The 17,197-nt window shown below is 43.7% G+C and overlaps 2 protein-coding genes across 2 annotated transcripts in view; one reads left to right on the forward strand and one right to left on the reverse strand.

Moving 5' to 3' along the window:
* Nucleotides 1-15,836, forward strand: part of NVL (nuclear VCP like) — a 40,598-nt gene extending 24,762 nt beyond the window's left edge. The window contains exons 16-23 of the mRNA XM_053383065.1: nucleotides 1,144-1,206; nucleotides 1,756-1,875; nucleotides 3,037-3,136; nucleotides 4,820-4,926; nucleotides 9,998-10,074; nucleotides 10,603-10,691; nucleotides 13,857-13,927; nucleotides 14,317-15,836. Coding sequence (XP_053239040.1) covers nucleotides 1,144-1,206; nucleotides 1,756-1,875; nucleotides 3,037-3,136; nucleotides 4,820-4,926; nucleotides 9,998-10,074; nucleotides 10,603-10,691; nucleotides 13,857-13,927; nucleotides 14,317-14,361 — 672 coding nt within the window. The 3' untranslated portion in view covers nucleotides 14,362-15,836. The remainder of the gene's footprint in view (nucleotides 1-1,143; nucleotides 1,207-1,755; nucleotides 1,876-3,036; nucleotides 3,137-4,819; nucleotides 4,927-9,997; nucleotides 10,075-10,602; nucleotides 10,692-13,856; nucleotides 13,928-14,316) is intronic.
* LOC128411079 (calpain-2 catalytic subunit) overlaps nucleotides 1-17,197 on the reverse strand; it is a 268,506-nt gene that overhangs the window by 91,740 nt on the left and 159,569 nt on the right. The gene's annotated exons all lie outside the window — the stretch shown is intronic.

Below are 17,197 nucleotides of genomic sequence, written 5' to 3' on the forward strand. Positions count from 1 at the left end.
TTGGAAAGGGTATTGCCAGGTTTCAGGGACTTGGCGTCCTCCCACCCTTTGGCAGTAGATAAGCAGAACAAAGTGAAAGGAGTGTCTTACCAGTTAGACATTTTAATGATCATAGCAGGAGAACAAAGAATCCATCTCTAGGAATGAAGGTGTGCACCCAATTAAGGATTCCACCCACTTCCCTCCTTGTCATTTCTGTGTCTTGCAACCTGATCTCGCAGCCACTGTGCTTTCTGTGCTGCCGCCTTATCTGCTCTCCTTGATCTTGGACTGAGCAGATGGATGCTTTCCAGCAAAAGGGAGTCTGTTAACTCTCTCTCTCCCAGTTCTTCTTCTCCTAGCTGTTCACCACCCAGTTCTTCCCAACTTCGGTCTTCTGAACTATGTCCCTCTGCAAGCCACTATTCCAAATCTATACTGTCCTCCTTCTGGGAAGATTCAGGATCCTGAGCAGGGGGGGGGGCTCCCTCCATTCCTCCTCAGTGCAGCCCTCCTCAGCACGATCCCTGACATGTATTGAGTAAATTCATGGAGGATAGGGGTCTCAGAGGATATTGGTCCTGATGGTTAGAAGCGAAACCCCCATTCTTCCCATTTCCCCCTCATCGCATACAGTGATGTGACCTGGTTTTCTTCAACCTGGTGTCCTCTAGATGTTTTGGACTGCAGCATAGCCAAGTAGCCAGGGATGGCACTTGGTTGTACCAGGTCACACCATTTTTAACCAGCTCGGTCTGCAGAGCTTTTGGTCATGTAAGTGGTTTGCTGCGCCTCTTTCTGAATTGTGTTACTCATTTTCTTTATAGGGAGATGATAGTTCAGGGAAAGGACTCTGGCTCCATGACAAGAGTACATGCTTGTATGGAGAAGATCCCTGGTTCAGCCCCTTACATTCCTCTCCTATAGGGCTGGGGTAGATTCCTGGAAGCCACTGCCATCATTGTTAATAACACTGAGCTAGATGGACAAATGTTCTGATTCTGTATAAGGGAGCACCCTGTATTCCTGGGTTATATTTTTGTGTGTTTTTAATGTTTGGTGTATTGTTAGATGCCTGAAGGGTCTTCATGGATGCAAAGTGAGGGCAAAATATGTTGATAAAATTAGTATATGCATCTCTTTATTTCCTTGCCTCTTCCCCAGGCTGTGGCAAATGAGTCTGGACTGAATTTCATATCCGTGAAAGGCCCTGAACTGTTGAATATGGTAAGTTCTGTTTGTTGTGCTCAGTTGTCACTGATTTGGGGTTTGCAGGGAACGTGAAATGTTTTGATGCTGAGCCCAAATTGACTTTACCAAATTCATACTATTAGGATGCGTTTTTACAGTGGTCTGTTAGAGCTGCTGGCCTGCAAGTGAAATGACAAGTTGAATTTGGTAGTTTAATTCTAGCCTAATTCTATGCACCTCTAATGGTTTAGGGTGGGAGGATGCTTTCTGCATGCACTCTGGTTAGAGGAGGCTTGCTTGAAGCTCACAAAAGTTAAAATCTTAAGCGTCCTTCCCCAGCCTTGTGTTTCAGATGTTTTGAACTGCAACTTCCATCAGCTGTAGCTGGCATGGCTAAGATGACTGAAGCTGAGGGAAATTACAGCTCAAAATATCTAGAGGGCACCTGGTTGGAGAATACTGATCTTGAGGGTAAAGCAATATCTGAACAGGTCCTTTTGACAAGCCTGTTCAAATGATTGGGCATATGATACTTATCTTAAAGATCTTACAGTGATTTCCCCTCCTTCCTCTGTCCTTTTCCAGTATGTGGGGGAAAGCGAACGTGCTGTACGTCAGGTTTTCCAGCGTGCAAGGAATTCGGCGCCTTGTGTCATATTCTTTGACGAAGTTGATGCTTTGTGTCCCCGGAGATCAGACCGTGAGGTGAGCCTAAAAACACTTCCACCAATAGCTTAGATCCACTGGAGGACTGGGGGAATATGTAAATAGGTGTCTTTTGTCAGATTCATTTGCTTTCACAATAATCCTATGAACTGGCTGTTATTCCTAGAAAAGAAATTAAGTAACCTGCTCAAAGCACCATAATTACTTTCTGGCACAGTCGAGGCCTCAGGCCACATCACCTAAACCTAAACCAACCTGCACACTGATTCATTTATCCCCTGCTTTAAAGTTGTTAAATTTTTAAATAGCAGCAACTTCCTTTATTTTCTCCTTGCCAAAGTAACATCCCAGTGCAAATCCTATGGGAACCAAAGTTCTGGCCCTGTGGTCTTGCACAAGATGCAAAATATTCACCATAGTTAGTGACTGGAAGGCCTAAAAGTGTGATCCCGACCTGAGGACCTCAACCAAAGACGCTCTTGTTTATAAGACTTGCCAGGTTCTCTGTCACATTGCGACTCTTTGCACCTGGAAGACAGCAGACCTCCAGGACAACCCTTAACCTCTACAACTGCTGCCCTTGTGCCCCTCAGTCAGGAGTCATCTACCACCACCCCATCTCTTTTTCTCTGGGAAGTGGCAGGAATCATTCCATACATGGTACCTTCCACAGCCATCTCGGTGTATTCTGAGGTCTGCAACTGCTTAGCACATTCAATCTCAAAGCAGGCTAACTTTAACCCACTGGTTTTGAAGCTCTGTTGTGTAAACTAACCATAGTTGCTGTAAACCAGATAAAAACAGCAATCTGCATTTAAGAGAAACAGAAAGGTTCATTTGTGAGGGGATGGGCTGGCAATTCATTAGTTTACGTGGGCAAACGAGAGCTTAAATTAGTGCTTAGTATTTTTTACTCCATCTTTCACTTGAAACAGCTCCCAGAACGTGTTACAGGTACCAGTAATAATATTAAGAAGGCTATGGAAATGCTGGATGACCCTAGAACGTGGATGGTGGACTGCATCCTTAGGACCTCCCCACTTCCAAGTTTGACTGAAGGGTGGGGCCACCCCTTTATGACACCGTCACTATCTCAGTTCCTCTCAGCTGGTCAGCACTGTGAGTCAGCTAAGATGCGCTGTCAGCATCAATCAGTTTCTTTTTAACATCTTTTTGTCATCTTTTCAATTCACTGCATAGTCGGGTGCCAGTGTCCGTGTAGTGAACCAGTTGCTAACAGAGATGGATGGCCTGGAATCTCGTCGTCAGGTTTTCATCATGGCAGCCACCAACAGGCCAGGTAAGAATGGTTAAAACAGTTGTAGCTCCACCTTAGGAGCCTTGTGTGGGTGTCTGTTCTGCCACATGTACACGTGTCTGAAATCAGCAGCTTAAGTACGGCATATGTTAATTGGGTTGTTGTTTTTATTTTGATTATATATATATATATATATATATATATATATATATATATATAGTGATTTTTATATTGATCTTGTTCTGTGAGCTGCTCTGAGACCTCCATGTATAGGGCAGTATATAGATTCAATAAATAAGAATAAGAATAAATAAGAATAATGTATGTGGTTTATACACACAATCACAGGGAAATTGTGTGTGTAAAGCAGCAGTTATTTTAGGGATTTGAGAAGCAACACACTGTGTGCATTTGAATTTTGGTGCCTCTACTTAAGAAGCTGGGATCTGAGCTATGGTCAACAGCTTTGGAACAAAGCCAGCAGCTTAATATTGTGACTTGTTCCGAAACCATTAACCATAGTTTCCCAGCGTGGATGAAATGTGAAACCATAGTTAATGGGATGTTTCCTGGGTTGTTTGCTGGCTCACATAAAAAGACTGCCTGTGCAGCCAGGAGGAAGGACTGGAGATTGCTTGACGTACCCATGGCCTCTCAGGTTGCTGGTCTACCTGATGAGCTCTCTGAGGTGAGGTGTCTCTAGGGAAGCAGCCCTAGGTTGTCGTCTCGAACCCAGATACTAGTCTGAGGGCAAGCTGATTTTATCTTTTCCCTCCTCTTCGATAGTCTGCACCGTTTCTTGCTGGTTCATTTGCAGAACAGAGACAAGTTTTCTCAAAAGCCTTATGGTCTTTTCCAGTTGACCCTGCTTTGCCAGAGAGGTGCAGGTCGTCTTCTTATTCCACGAAGAACCATAAAAATGAAGTCAGCTCAAAGCAGAAATTCAATGACTAAATTGACTAAATATAAAGAAAGTAATTTCATAGCTTATGCAGGTTTAACCTGGCAGCAGTGGCAAGGGAGCAACTCAGTGGCTATACCTACAGCCTGTCTGCTGTGATTAACTCATGTGACCCAGTCAAGAAACCAGGCTGTTCAAGGTCACAATATTCCCTAATATAAAATCTACCCTTTCCTCTTTTTGTTGGTGCAGAACAACCATTCCTAAATGGAATTAAATCAATTAAAATCCTCGTGGGCATGAAAGGTGAAGGTAGGGGAGCAAACAAGTCCAAGGTTCACCATGAGTCTTATACCCTGGAGGGAATTGTTTCCTGTTACAACAGAACCGGGCCACTGTGTTTATGCCATATTAATCTTTACCAAGCTATGAGAGGACTCCTTTCAACATCTAGGATGGCAGAAATGAGTGGTCAGCCACCTGTGTCCTTCTTTTGACTTCAGGATGCTGAGTCATCAGATGTCTGCTACTAATCTAGAGTCCTTTTTTTTAGAGTTAACTGTGCCAGCTACCTAAAATAAACACACCACTTGCTTCTGGGTAATCAACATAATATGTGCATAAACCCATAATTTCGCAGTAAAGAAGAGCTATGTAGTTGTGGTAAATGATGGCATTCCTTCTTTCTGGAGAGAAGGCACTTTGAGAAATGTAGTTTTCTGTTCTCAAAAGCTTCCTGTGGTCTGCCTTCTGGGTGTGTCTTCCTTGTGTGCTTCCAGTTTTGAATCCAGAGTCTAAATAGGATTTTACCGTTTCTCTATCAGATATTCTAGATCCAGCTATTTTGCGCCCCGGAAGACTGGATAAAACACTCTACGTCGGTTTGCCACCACCTTTGGATCGCCTTGCCATTCTAAAGACTATTACTAAAGTAAGTGTGTGTGTGTGTGTGTTTAAAGTAATTTTCCTTAGAGCTTTACCTTACTCAGAATAGTTAAACATAAACTGAATGCATAAGAATAGCATTGTTCAACTGCTAAAAAAAGAAATAAATCTTTTACGCTCCTTAGTCTAATTTCCAATATCTACTGCTCCTTAGTCAATGATGCATAATCTGGTACAAGATTATGACATTCTTCATCTCATAACGTACAGATGGGGAACCTATGATGAACCACAGTTCCCACTTATCCCTGACTATTGCCCATGTTGGCTTAGGCTGATAGGAATTTGAATCCAACAACGTCTGGAGGATCACAGGTTCCCAAGAGATGCATTGCAAAAGCAGCACCATATCTCCACCCCACCCCACCCCGCCAATACATTTCATACCAGTTTGGAACAAATTTGGTTTCTAAACCTCCATTGATGCTTCTCACCTGGTTGGATTCCCTCCTGCTGCCTCCTGTTCCTCAGCCCTTCATGGCTAACCAGCTCACATCTGATCAGGACACACTTGGGGCAAACCATATTTGGTATGCCACCTGGCAAAGCCGCCAGTGCCCTCTTTGCTTTCCTTTTTTTTTAAAGGCGTGCTTATGCTAGGAGGTAGTACTGTGAGCCCAGATAGGCAACCATCAAGGTAACTTTGGAAATGATATAAATAATAAAAAATCCTCTATCGTAAGCTTTTGCAAAATAGAGCTTCTCTCCCTTTTTCCTTTTTTTACACACACAGTTCCGTTTGATGTTATATTCCATATCTATAATCCAATTTCTTCCATCCTCACTTGTTCAAATATGAGTTAACATTAAGAGGAGGGTTGCTGAAACATAAATGTAGAGAAGAAAACTTTAAATAAAGAAACCGTAGGCTCCCCTCCCCATCCTGTCTTTTGCATCGAATGAAGTCTTATCTCAAGTTCAAACCTTGCAGTTGGTTTGCTCCACAGTTTGTGATCTTATCTCTTCTAGCATGTGCCTGTACTTTAGTCCAATTAAGATCTAGTTAACAGGAAAACCTCTGCTTCTTAATGGCGGCATTGGAGGGTTTTCGCCAGGTGAAGTGCTTTTACACACAGCGCCTCCCTGCCCCCTGCATTCTATGCCAGAGCAAGAACCAGATACAGAGATGAACTGCAAGTGAAGCCCGCCACCCCACCTTGTCCCTGGGGGGGGGGGGAATTTGCAAGGATAATTGCCCTCAATCATCCTTGTTTTTCCTTTGCCAGCGATCTTCTGCTGTCATGGGGGCTGCCTCCATTAAGGCAGAGTGGAACCAGAAGCCCTGAACAACTTGTACTTTAAGGACCACCTTTGTCCTTCTTTTCCAGCATGTTCACTGAGATTATCCAGAAAAGCAGTGCCCAGCATTAAAGAGGCCTAACTGGCTTCAGCTAGAAGAGGATTTTGTTTTGCTAGTCCCATGCTGTGGATGACTCGTTCACCAGTCACATCCTTGCTTTCAGGTGTCTTCTACAGGCCCATGCAGTTACCGTATTTTTCGCCCCATAGGACGCACCGGCCCATAAGGCGCACCTAGTTTTTTGGGGGGGAAATAAAGGGGGGGGAATTATTTCCCCCGCGGGGCTGGGGCGGGGGAAGCCCAAGCTTCCCCCGACCCCAGCCCCCAGAACAGGCAGCTCTCCGCAAGTGGTGGGAGCCCAGCACCGGGCTCCCACCACTTGCGGAGAGCTGCGCGAAGCTTGAAGCCTGGGCGCGCTGAGCTCAGCGCACCCAGGCTTCAGCATGCAGGCAACTCTCCGCAAGCCGTGGGAGCCCAGCGCCGGGCTCCCACGGCTTGCGGAGAGCTGCGCGAAGCCTGGGGAGCGAGAGGGGTCGGTGCGCACCGACCCCTCTCGCTCTCCAGGCTTCAGCGAAAGCCTGCATTCGCCCCATAGAACGCACACAGATTTTCCCTTCATTTTTGGAGGGGAAAAGATGCGTCCTATAGGGCGAAAAATATGGTATTTGAAATGTTCTGGATTAGACGGTCCTTTTAATTATTATTTTTTGTGCTGTTTTTAATCACTTTAATGGTTTTTACATTGCTGTACACCACCCTGATATTTTATGAGGGGGCAGTAGGCAAATCCTTTTATAGATAATTATGTAGAAAAGTTATGCATGTTGACATGGAAGGATGCACCTCCTGCTGGGAAACATCATCCCAGTTTTCCCCCACAAACTTCCGCTGAAGGATTTAGCCCTGTTTAGCTCTGAAACTCTTTCAGCCTAACCTGCTTTACAAGGTTGCTGGGTAGATAAAATTGGTGGTGGAAAGATGATGAAATAACTCCTGGGGAAAATGGCAGTATAGCGCTGTCAGGTATAAATGGAACACCTTGCCCTTGTTGCTAAAACTTGGAGAGAGGTGAAGAACATCACCATTTGAAATTTATTTAAATTCAATTAGCTATTGTGAAAGGAATTGTCTGACCTGCAGTCTTGCATCACATGCTGATGTGTAAGAATGCGAGGCTAAAGGACTCCAGTAAATACTGTCTTTTGGAGTACTTCCAAGTACAGTCATACCTCAGGTTGAATACGCTTTGAATTGAGCGCGTTTGAGTTGCGCTCCGCAGCAACTGGGAAGTAACGGAGCACGTTACTTCCGGGTTTCGCCACATGCGCAGATGCTCAAAATGACGTCACGTGCATACACAGAAGCGGCAAAAAGCGACGCGCGTGTGCGCAGACGTGCCATCACTAGTTATGTTTGCTTCTAGATGCGAACGGGGCTCCAGAACGGATCCCGTTCATATCTAGAGGTACCACTGTAGTAAATTGTGGATTAAAAAGGTAAAGGTAAAGGACCCCTGACAGTTAAGTCGAGTCACGAACGACTCATCTCGCTTTACTGGCCGAGGGAGCTGACGTTTGTCCGCAGACAGTTTTTCCGGGTCACGTGGCCAGTATGACTAAGCCGCTTCTGGCAAACCAGAGCAGCGCACGGAAACACCGTTTACCTTCCCGCTGGAGCGGTACCTATTTATCTACTTGCACTTTGACGTGCTTTTGAACTGCTAAGTTGGCAGGAGCAGGGACCGAGCAATGGGAGCTCACCCCATCGCGGGGATTCGAACCACTGACCTTCCACATGGTTCTGCTCTTGATTTTATCCTCATAATAACCCTGAGAGACTGAATTCAGTGGATTTCACAGCTACTAATGGTTAAGCTTGAGTTTTCATAGCATGTCCAAATGGAGCAAATTACTTCATGTGGCCATATTATCTCAACAGTTTGTGATCTGGACTCCTTTGATTGCTTCTGTGGAAACTTGAAGAAAACAAATCTCTGATGCAATTTGTACTTGTGTGCAGGAACATTATGTGTTGTGCTAGCAACCCTATTAATTGCTTTTCTGTTCAAAATGCTCTCAAGTCATAAGTGAAAAATGATTAAACACCACTTTGCAAGTAACTGAATTTGTTTAAACACAATGTGCACATATTTGTCCCTTTCAGAGCTGACACAATGAGTGTGTTTTGTGTGTTCTGTATCTGAGTACAGAATGGTGTTTTTTAAAGCAGGTTTTGGTTCTAGGACTGAGCCAACTTTGGCCTAGAGCCAAACTTAGACTGGTAGAGATTAATGAAATGTTTTGCTGGAAAAAAGTGAAGGGATTGGGTTAATGAATGTGGGTGCTGCTCTTTAGCTCAGGTTGTGTTAAGGAAATTAGCAAAACCGCATACAAAGCTGGTTCTGTGCAAGATTGGAAGAAGACAATGCTTGTCTTGCTGTAAATGGAATAAAGCATGTTTTGGCTTGTTCCTACATATCTAAATGCAGTCTTGAAATTCAGTCACTGAAAAATGTTTCCCAGGCAGGCAATTTGCCAAACAATTTCTCAAGCTGCCTTTCTGATGCATAAGTATATAAGTAGTTGGTGCCTGGCTGGTAGAACTTGTTTGTGGACTGCCAAATTTTTCCTTCCTTATTGAAAGTCTGGTGATTGTATTCTTCCCAATGCTGCTAGGATTTATACCTGTTGCCTAAGCCAGTGCCCTTTATGTCTGCAAATTTAGATATGTCATGCATGTTGACAGAGGGCTCTTGGATGCAGGAGTCGCTTCCTTCAGTGGGAAGGGAGACAATCTTTTTTTCCAGTTCATACTACCCACGCCAGAACCACATGCCACATTGTTCCACAAGTGCCCCACCCCCGTCCCCCTGGATTCAGGGTCTGAAGAGGATGAAGGATTTGCAAAACTTGCCTTCCTCCCTGTTACACAGTTTGACTGTGGCCTCCACTGGGTCAAAGTGCCTTCCATCAGCAGAAAAACACTGCTGAATAAAATCCCATGCTTTCTCTGTTTTATGTGGAAACAACCAAGCAATGTTTCACATAGTTCTCTCTTTAGTCATGCCGTTTGGTACTAGTGTTTGTATTTTTTAAAACAACATTATAGACTTGTTAACTTGTTTGTGAGGCTTTTGATTCAGTGTTTTTCCTGTTGTATATTTCTTCTTTAAAAGTATTTTAAATCCTTGAGTAATTTAAGAACCTCATAAAGCGCTGGTGGCAAATAACAACATCTTGCTGGCATCGAATCAAGAAACCCGGGTTAAGAACCTGTGAGTGCCCCAAGCCAGCCATGGGAGTTCCTGACAAGCTTACTGAATAGTTTGTGTGATTGATTAGTAGCTTGGAGGGAGGACTTGGGAAAGCCACTCTCTCCTTGACAGTTTGGTTTCTCCAGTTGGCTGTTGGGAATCTTGCCAGGCCACACCCTTTGCCAGTCCTGATTTGCATCCTCCTTGTGTTTTTCCCCAGGTGTGATCATGCCTCTTTCTTGGCTGGGTGGAGGAGCATGGGATTGTGTGTTGAGACTGGCCTACCGTACAAACACAAAATTCACATTCATTTCTCTCTGCACTGTTCATGCTGCCCCCACCAACCACCTGCCGCATCCAACCCTGTGCCCAGAATGGAATAATGCAGTCCTTGGACTGAAAAATGTACCCCATCCCTGCTGTAGGATGAAACGATTGCTCCGTGGGTGGTTGCAGTTGATGCCCTATGTCTCTAAACATTTCCCCGCTTGTCACCTTTTATAGGATGGAACCCGACCCCCGCTTGACACTGATGTGGACCTTGAACAAATTGCTCATAATCCCTGCTGTGATAATTATACGTAAGTAAATTTCTCTTTTTTATCTTCCATTGCCACTTGTAGGTAGTGTTGGTCCTTCTATGATACCGCCTTATCAGTAGTAGAAAATAAACACATCACTCCAAATCCTCATCTTCTTGCCTTTTTATCTTCATTAACACATCTGCCTAATGTTCCAGATTTCTTTGAATCTTCCTGTTTATGACACTGAAATGCATTAGGTTCTGCATAGCAAAAACCTCTGTGCCTAGTTTACGTTTATTTTGAAAGCAAGTGTACTTCTGTAAAATGTGTCAAGGAGGCTTGCAGCATATGCTTACAGAATCTAAATTAACACATGTTAATCCCAGTTTGCCCCCAAAATATATAAAAAGAGCACATCTCAGACTAACCGGCACACCTTGCTGAATGGAAATAATTTTATTTAAATGTCTGTTCAGTGACATTTTAATGCCCATATTCGTTCCGCTTCTGCTGTTACAACTCTCCTTTGGGATAAAAAATGCGCCCTAAAATGACTCCTTGGCTTTTTGTTGTTTGTTTTTATAGGGGAGCAGATCTTTCAGCTCTAGTGCGGGAGGCTTCTGTCTGTGCCCTGAAAGAGGAGATGGCAGTGCTGAATGCCACAGACAGGAAAGGTAAGGAAGAGGATATTAAACAGAATAACTTGAAGAGAGAGCAAGTTGAAAGATTTTCTTTCTTCTTTTTTGGGAACATAATTTCTTTTTTAAACTTTTCATCATACAATACAAGACAAACTAAATAAAATAATCTAACCAAAAGAGAACGGTAGATTTTAACCCTTGTCTCACAAAGAAGCTCTCCCCTTTTGGCAGCTCCATTACTGTCACTGTGTTTACTATTATGAGAGGGAGTGATAATATAGAACTCTGAATCCGGAATAACCTCTACATGCCGACTCTTTTGGGATTCCCGTCTATACTGACTGACCAACTATGCTGAAGGGGCTAGCTGGGAGAGCAACTCGATCCATTTGACTCTATCCTTGTCTATACAGAAAGGCTGCTTCACACACAAGCAGCTGTAACAATTATTTCAAGTGGCAGTGTACGATCGAGCAGCGAATATTCTCCGCCCTTTCCTCTGCATGTGGTTAGAGGCTTTGTGAAATGAGACTGTGAGACACATCACAGCAATATCATTGAAGCCTTTGTTCACTGACTTTGTAGAGAAGCCAAGAATCAATGGCAGCTGTTGCTCTCACCTAAATGCTTTGTTTATACCAGGAGTTTCCTCTCAAAATAATATGAAGATTTCAGGTTAAGGTTGCTTTAGAATATTTAAGCAGATTTAAGATTTTTAAATTGGCAATCTTCAAAATTTTAAAACTACCATTTAGATTAGGTTAGTGAACTATCAGGAAGCAGGTGGGAGGGATTTTTTTCCTTATTTTTGATTGGTGCTTGCGCAGAAATGTAGAATGAAGTCCTTCAGTGCTGATGCAAATATGACAGATGTTATGCTGGGAGCTGAAACAAATAAAATGAATTATTGCATGTTTTTGGACTATTTTCCGAGTCCCAGCTTCCCTCTGTGATTTGGCAGAGTTTGATGAGGAACAGCCAGTTACAACTAATTTGTGTTAGTTTGGAATGTTCTACTACTCATGGAGCTTGTTCTGTTGTACCTTCCAAATGTTTTGCAAGAGAAGGCATGCGATGGAGATGGTAGCTGGAAAAGCTGAATCAGATTAGATAAATCAATAAGGATCCGTTAATTGTTTTGACGCTTGGAGCCTTGTCTGGACTTTGGCAATGATTAGCTGACAGAGGCTATTGCTGGTGAGAAGTTCTAGGCTCGGCAGCCTCTAGCCCGGTAGCAAAAAAAGGAGAGCAATGCAAGATTGAAAAACCAAATGCCCCTCAGTGGACACCAAAGCCCTGGTTCACACATTTTAGCTGAGGGTGGTGCTGAAATAGCATGGCGAAGCTGAGTGATGCCTTCTGTCGCATTACCCTGGTAAATTAGAGATGCAGAACTCAAGCCAAAAGGTTTGTGCTTTGATCTCCCTGTGGCCCGTGAAGTTGACAGTTCAGAGAAAATCCTTGCATACAGCAACGTACACAGAGTTTGTGGCTGGGTGCATGGCTCCAGAGATGTAGACCATTAGTTAGTTTCATAAACGTTTCAAGGCAGTAGGTTTACAAAACTGTTCTTCCTGTTAGCAGAATACTGGAGTTGGACCATTCTTCATTTTAAAAACCTATTTCTAAAGAAGACCTGGGTGGGCCAATTTACTTGGTGTTAGATACCAACGATACATCATTTTCATATAATTTTCTCTTCAACCATAACATGCTGTAAATTTTATATCCAAATTCCACAATTGTTCCCATGCTTCCTTATCTATATAATGACCGATATCTATCGCCCGTTGTCTTTGTCCATGGAGTTTTCTTGGCAGGGATACTGGAGTGGCTTGCCGGTTCCTCCTCCAGGTGGATCACGTTTGGTCAAAACTCTCCACTATGACCTGTTCATCTTGGGTGCCCTCCTCGGCATAGTTCATAGCTTCTCTGAGTTATTCAAGCCCCTTCGCCACGGCAAGGCAGCGATCCATGAAGGGGTAAAAGCTATGGTTTTCCCAGTAGTGATGTATGGAAATGAAAGCTGGACCATAAAGAAGGCTGATCGCCGAAGAATTGATGCTTTTGAATTATGGTGCTGGAGGAGACTCTTGAGAGTCCCATGGACTGCAAGAAGATCAAACCTATCCATTCTTAAGGAAATCAGCCCTGAGTGCTCACTGGGAGGACTGATTGTGAAGCTGAGACTCCAATACTTTGGCCACCTCATGAGAAGAGAAGACTCCCTGGAAAAGACCCTGATGTTGGGAAAGATGGAGGGCACAAGAAGAAGGGGATGACAGAGGACGAGATTGTTGGATAGTGTTCTTGAGGCTACCAGCATGAGTTTGAGCAGACTGCGGGAGGCAGTGGAAGACAGGAGTGCCTGGCGTGCTCTGGTCCATGGGGTCATAAAGAGACGGACACGACTAAACGACTAAACAACAACAATCTATCGCCCAGTTTATCACTGTGGGAATCAGTCTCTGGGGAAGCTGTCCTAGGTTATCTTCTCAAATCCAGCTAATAGTCTGAGGGCAAGCTGATTCTATCTTCTCCCTCCTCCTTGATAGTCTGCACTGTTTCTTGCTGGTTCATTTGCTGAACAGAGGCAAGTTCTCTCATGAGCCTGATGGTCTTTTCCAGTTGTCCCTGCTTTGCCAGAGAGGCGTGGGTCGCCTTCTTATTCCTTGAAGAACCGTAAAAATGATGTCAGATTTTGGGTGGGCTTCAACACTGCACTAAGGAGATTGCTCCTTTGGGCAAGCATTTCTCCTCACCTGGTGGGACAGTCTCCCCCTCCTCCCCGAATACTTTTCTGGGAGTTCTCCAGACCCTCCAGAGTAGATTTGGGGGAGCCATGGGGTAAAGGGCAAGAATCCCATTGTGCTAGTAGGAGCCCTTATTCTGGCTCCCGTCAGAGGAGCAGGGTAGTTGAATCCAGCCCTTTGTTTATAAAAAGTTGTGCAATCTCTTCCTACTGTTGAGAATAGGAAACTTAGGAGCCTTTTTATCCATTTGAGCAGAGCACTTGGAAGTGCCTAGAAGGCAAGCTCAATCTCTGGGCAATCTTCATTGTTAAGGGCGTTTGATGCTTTCATTATCCTCTTCCCAAAACTTATTTTATTAATAGCCTTAAGTTTCATTTCATTACAGTTCATTATGTATACTGTGGAAGCATGTTAACCTTCTCCTGTTGCACTGTATTGTTCGCAGGAGAAATCAAGATTGCCAGAAAACACTTCGAAGCAGCTTTCAAGAAAGTTAAATCTTCTGTATCGAGAAAGGTGAGAGGTGCTCTAGGCCAGCTGGTGACTTAAGCTGGGAGTGGCACAGAAGGCTAAGGATTCTGCAAAGGAATATGAGGCAACCAATTTCCCCTTCACTCTTGTACAAACAAGTCTGATTGGGGGAAAACCACGCATCTGCCTTGGTGTTAGTGGGAGGGAATCTTACTGGCACATGGAGAAGGAAGGCTCTGGACACTGCCTCCTCAGCAGCTGGGATCTTTAAAAAGCCAGTAAATTAGCCACTTTGCCTTTCCCTAGGTTTCTTTTGTAAATGCTGAAACACAATCTTTGGCACTAGGTAAAAGTTTTCCTTATGGTACAGTCGGCTCAAAAGCCTTACTGAATGAGTTTGTTTCTGTTTTTCCTCCCTTCACCGGCATCCTTAGGACCAACTAATGTATGAAGAGCTGCGCAAGTCACTGAGCAGGTGATAGCTGGATCATCCCTAACACCCAACATGTTGCTTAACCTGAGGACCTCTCCCAGTGGACTATTTTCCAGAAGCATCTTCATGGCTTGGATTTAACCTTGGTTTTGCTTGCTTCAACATTGCTGGACTCCGTTTCTGAGAGAAGTTCTATCACATTGTATAGTAATTAACATTTGGCCACAACCTTTCAAACTGGTCTCCAGGATATGGCCAGAAGATACATGATGTGGCCATCTGGCTGAAACTAAGCAACCCTGGATCTGATCAGAAACCCATATATGCCATGGATTCTGTGATGGAAGAAAGTGCAAGATGTAAATGTTGTTTTAAAAATATGCTGTCAGCTATCATGGGCTTCTCCCCATCACTCTTCAGATGTTAAATTTTTCTTTCCGCTATGAGACATTTGATTAATCTTGTTAACTGCCTGTAAACTGAACCGGTTAATACACAAAGAAGCAATAGCAAGTCAACCTACCGCATCAAGCCTAGCCCAGATAGCAGGGATGGGGGACCTGTGATGCTCTAGATGGTGGGACTGTAGTTTCCATCAGCCCCAGAGAGCATGGCCAATTTCCAAGAATGATGGGAGTTGCAATCCGGCATTGGGCTGCAGGGTGGGCACAAGTTCACTATCCCCGTCTTACCCCACAGACAGGAAAACAGCCAGGCAGGTAATAGGAGTAATGTTACCATGGGGGTAGTTACTCTGCCACCTACTACGCCTTTCCATAAAAAAGTGGGCAGCAGGGCCCAGCTGAGGAGAGGGGAAATTGTGCTGTTGGGCAAGCAGAAATGCTTTCACTGGCAGAAAAATATCTTTAAAACTACATTGAAAACTTGAGGAAAAACAGCTTTTTCTCTGTGGGGAAGCTTCACATTATTTAAAGAAGTCTGCTTGTTTGCTGTAAAAATACCACATTCTTTCCCATACTAGTTTTATGTGTATGACTTAAAACAAGGGAATATTAGAAAAAATTGGGTGTAGTGGGCTGAAGAAGCAAGACTAAAGCCAAGCGCCTGTAGGATCTGTCATTTGATCCACCCATGACCAATCCAGACAATGCAAAGGAGACCCTCACAGCAGTGTACAAGGACTTTTAGATAGCAACCATTAATCAGCTGCATGGGTGTCCTGAGAACATGGCCTTATTATTGCAGAATCCTCTGCTTCCCACACATAGAAAGCACACAGACTTTGCTTTTCCATGTGGTCTGGTGTGAAAGTCAGATATGATTGGATTTTTAAAAAATGCATTTGTTTTCAAGCATCAGCAAAACAGTAAAACAAAAAAAGTAACTCGAGAATAAATAATACAGAGCTTGTATTACAGAGAAACAGCCATCTGTAATGTGTTCCTCAAAGAGGTTCAGTGTTCAGCTTAGGATGTATTTCCATAGATTAATGGGTGTTAAGGAATGCATCCATATTCCAATGTATTTGTGTACATAATAAAGCACATTTCATAAAAACTGCTCCCTTCTACGTTGTTTTAACTTTATGCTTAGGTTTTTTTCATGACTGCTATATTCCATACTTCCCAACATTGTTTGTCCTCACATCCTTCCAGTTTCTGGTATAATGCTAGCTGTTTTAGCAGGAATGTTATGAATTCCATAAGTATTGGTGTTTTTAGTGCACCATCAGTTATCATTAGGGCCAGGTGTTGAGTTTGTTGAATAATTTGTTTAGGGATCATATTTATTTCCTGGAAAATACCTTTGGTACTGCATGTTCTTCCTCTGTCTCCCTCCTCAGTTGCTTCCACCCCTCAATGCAACCTTCCAAATCAGTTTCCTCTCTTTACTACCTTCTCAGTTGCTTCTGCTCATGTGGACCCTGGAAAGCACATAGAACTGGAAGAGGAAGTGGAAAGGGTGTGGCCAGTGGAGAACCAATGGTTCCCCACATGTCTTTAGGGATTTGATTCCCCCTGACCAGGTATCCAAGTGGTTGTGTTCTGGTGTCCGTATCTTGGTTTGGGATGCCAGGATGGGAATAGGATTCTATTGGCTTACCATCCACCCCAGTAAGCAATTGTCCCTGCCCGAATTTATAGAGGCAATCACAGCTGTGGACTGAAGGAGTCCAAAGTGGGTTGTTCTCGGTGACAAAACATGCATGCCATGGTGGTCTTGTCTGCTGTGGCTCAGCAGTTTATGGCCTCCAAGCCAACCAAGAATGTCTCTCTGATTTTATCTTGGCCAGCACATGTATTGCTTTAGGCCACATCTTCTGTTTTGAAATAGTGATTTGGACAGATTATAAATTTAACCTGCAAGAGTAAAGGACCTGATTCAGTACTCTCCTCAAAAGTGGACGAAATCTGAATTCCAGGTGGTGTTTGGGGAATTTCCTACAGGACTGGCTGGCAATCCTGCTGGAGCTCTAGTTATTGTCTGGAATGAGGCAGGGAGCCAAGCTGGGCCCATAACAGCTCCTAAGCATTTGGCACATTGTCAGAGCCATTGTCAGTTGCTTAGTACTTGGAGGAGTGGGTATCAATGAATTGATAAGGTCAATGTGACTGAACATATAAAAGCCCATTGGTGGTCTTCATGTAGCGATGAAATCTTACTTCACACCACCACCAGTGGTGTGAAGTGGAGCTCCTGGATTTTTTTTTAAACATTTTTAAAATTAATAATAATCATTAATAATAATCCAATATGAGCCACATTGATACAATACGAAATCATAATACAAATTTAAAAGGCAATTATTCCATTCCAGTTCCATAGAAACAGTATGCCATATGGTCCTGTTTGACAGATAATTTTCAGCTTGTGCAACACAAGGATGTGGTTAACCTGCTTCCTTGATTGAGATCAGCTAA

Source organism: Podarcis raffonei, chromosome 3 (genome assembly GCF_027172205.1).
Source record: "Podarcis raffonei isolate rPodRaf1 chromosome 3, rPodRaf1.pri, whole genome shotgun sequence".
Lineage (NCBI taxonomy): Eukaryota > Metazoa > Chordata > Lepidosauria > Squamata > Lacertidae > Podarcis > Podarcis raffonei.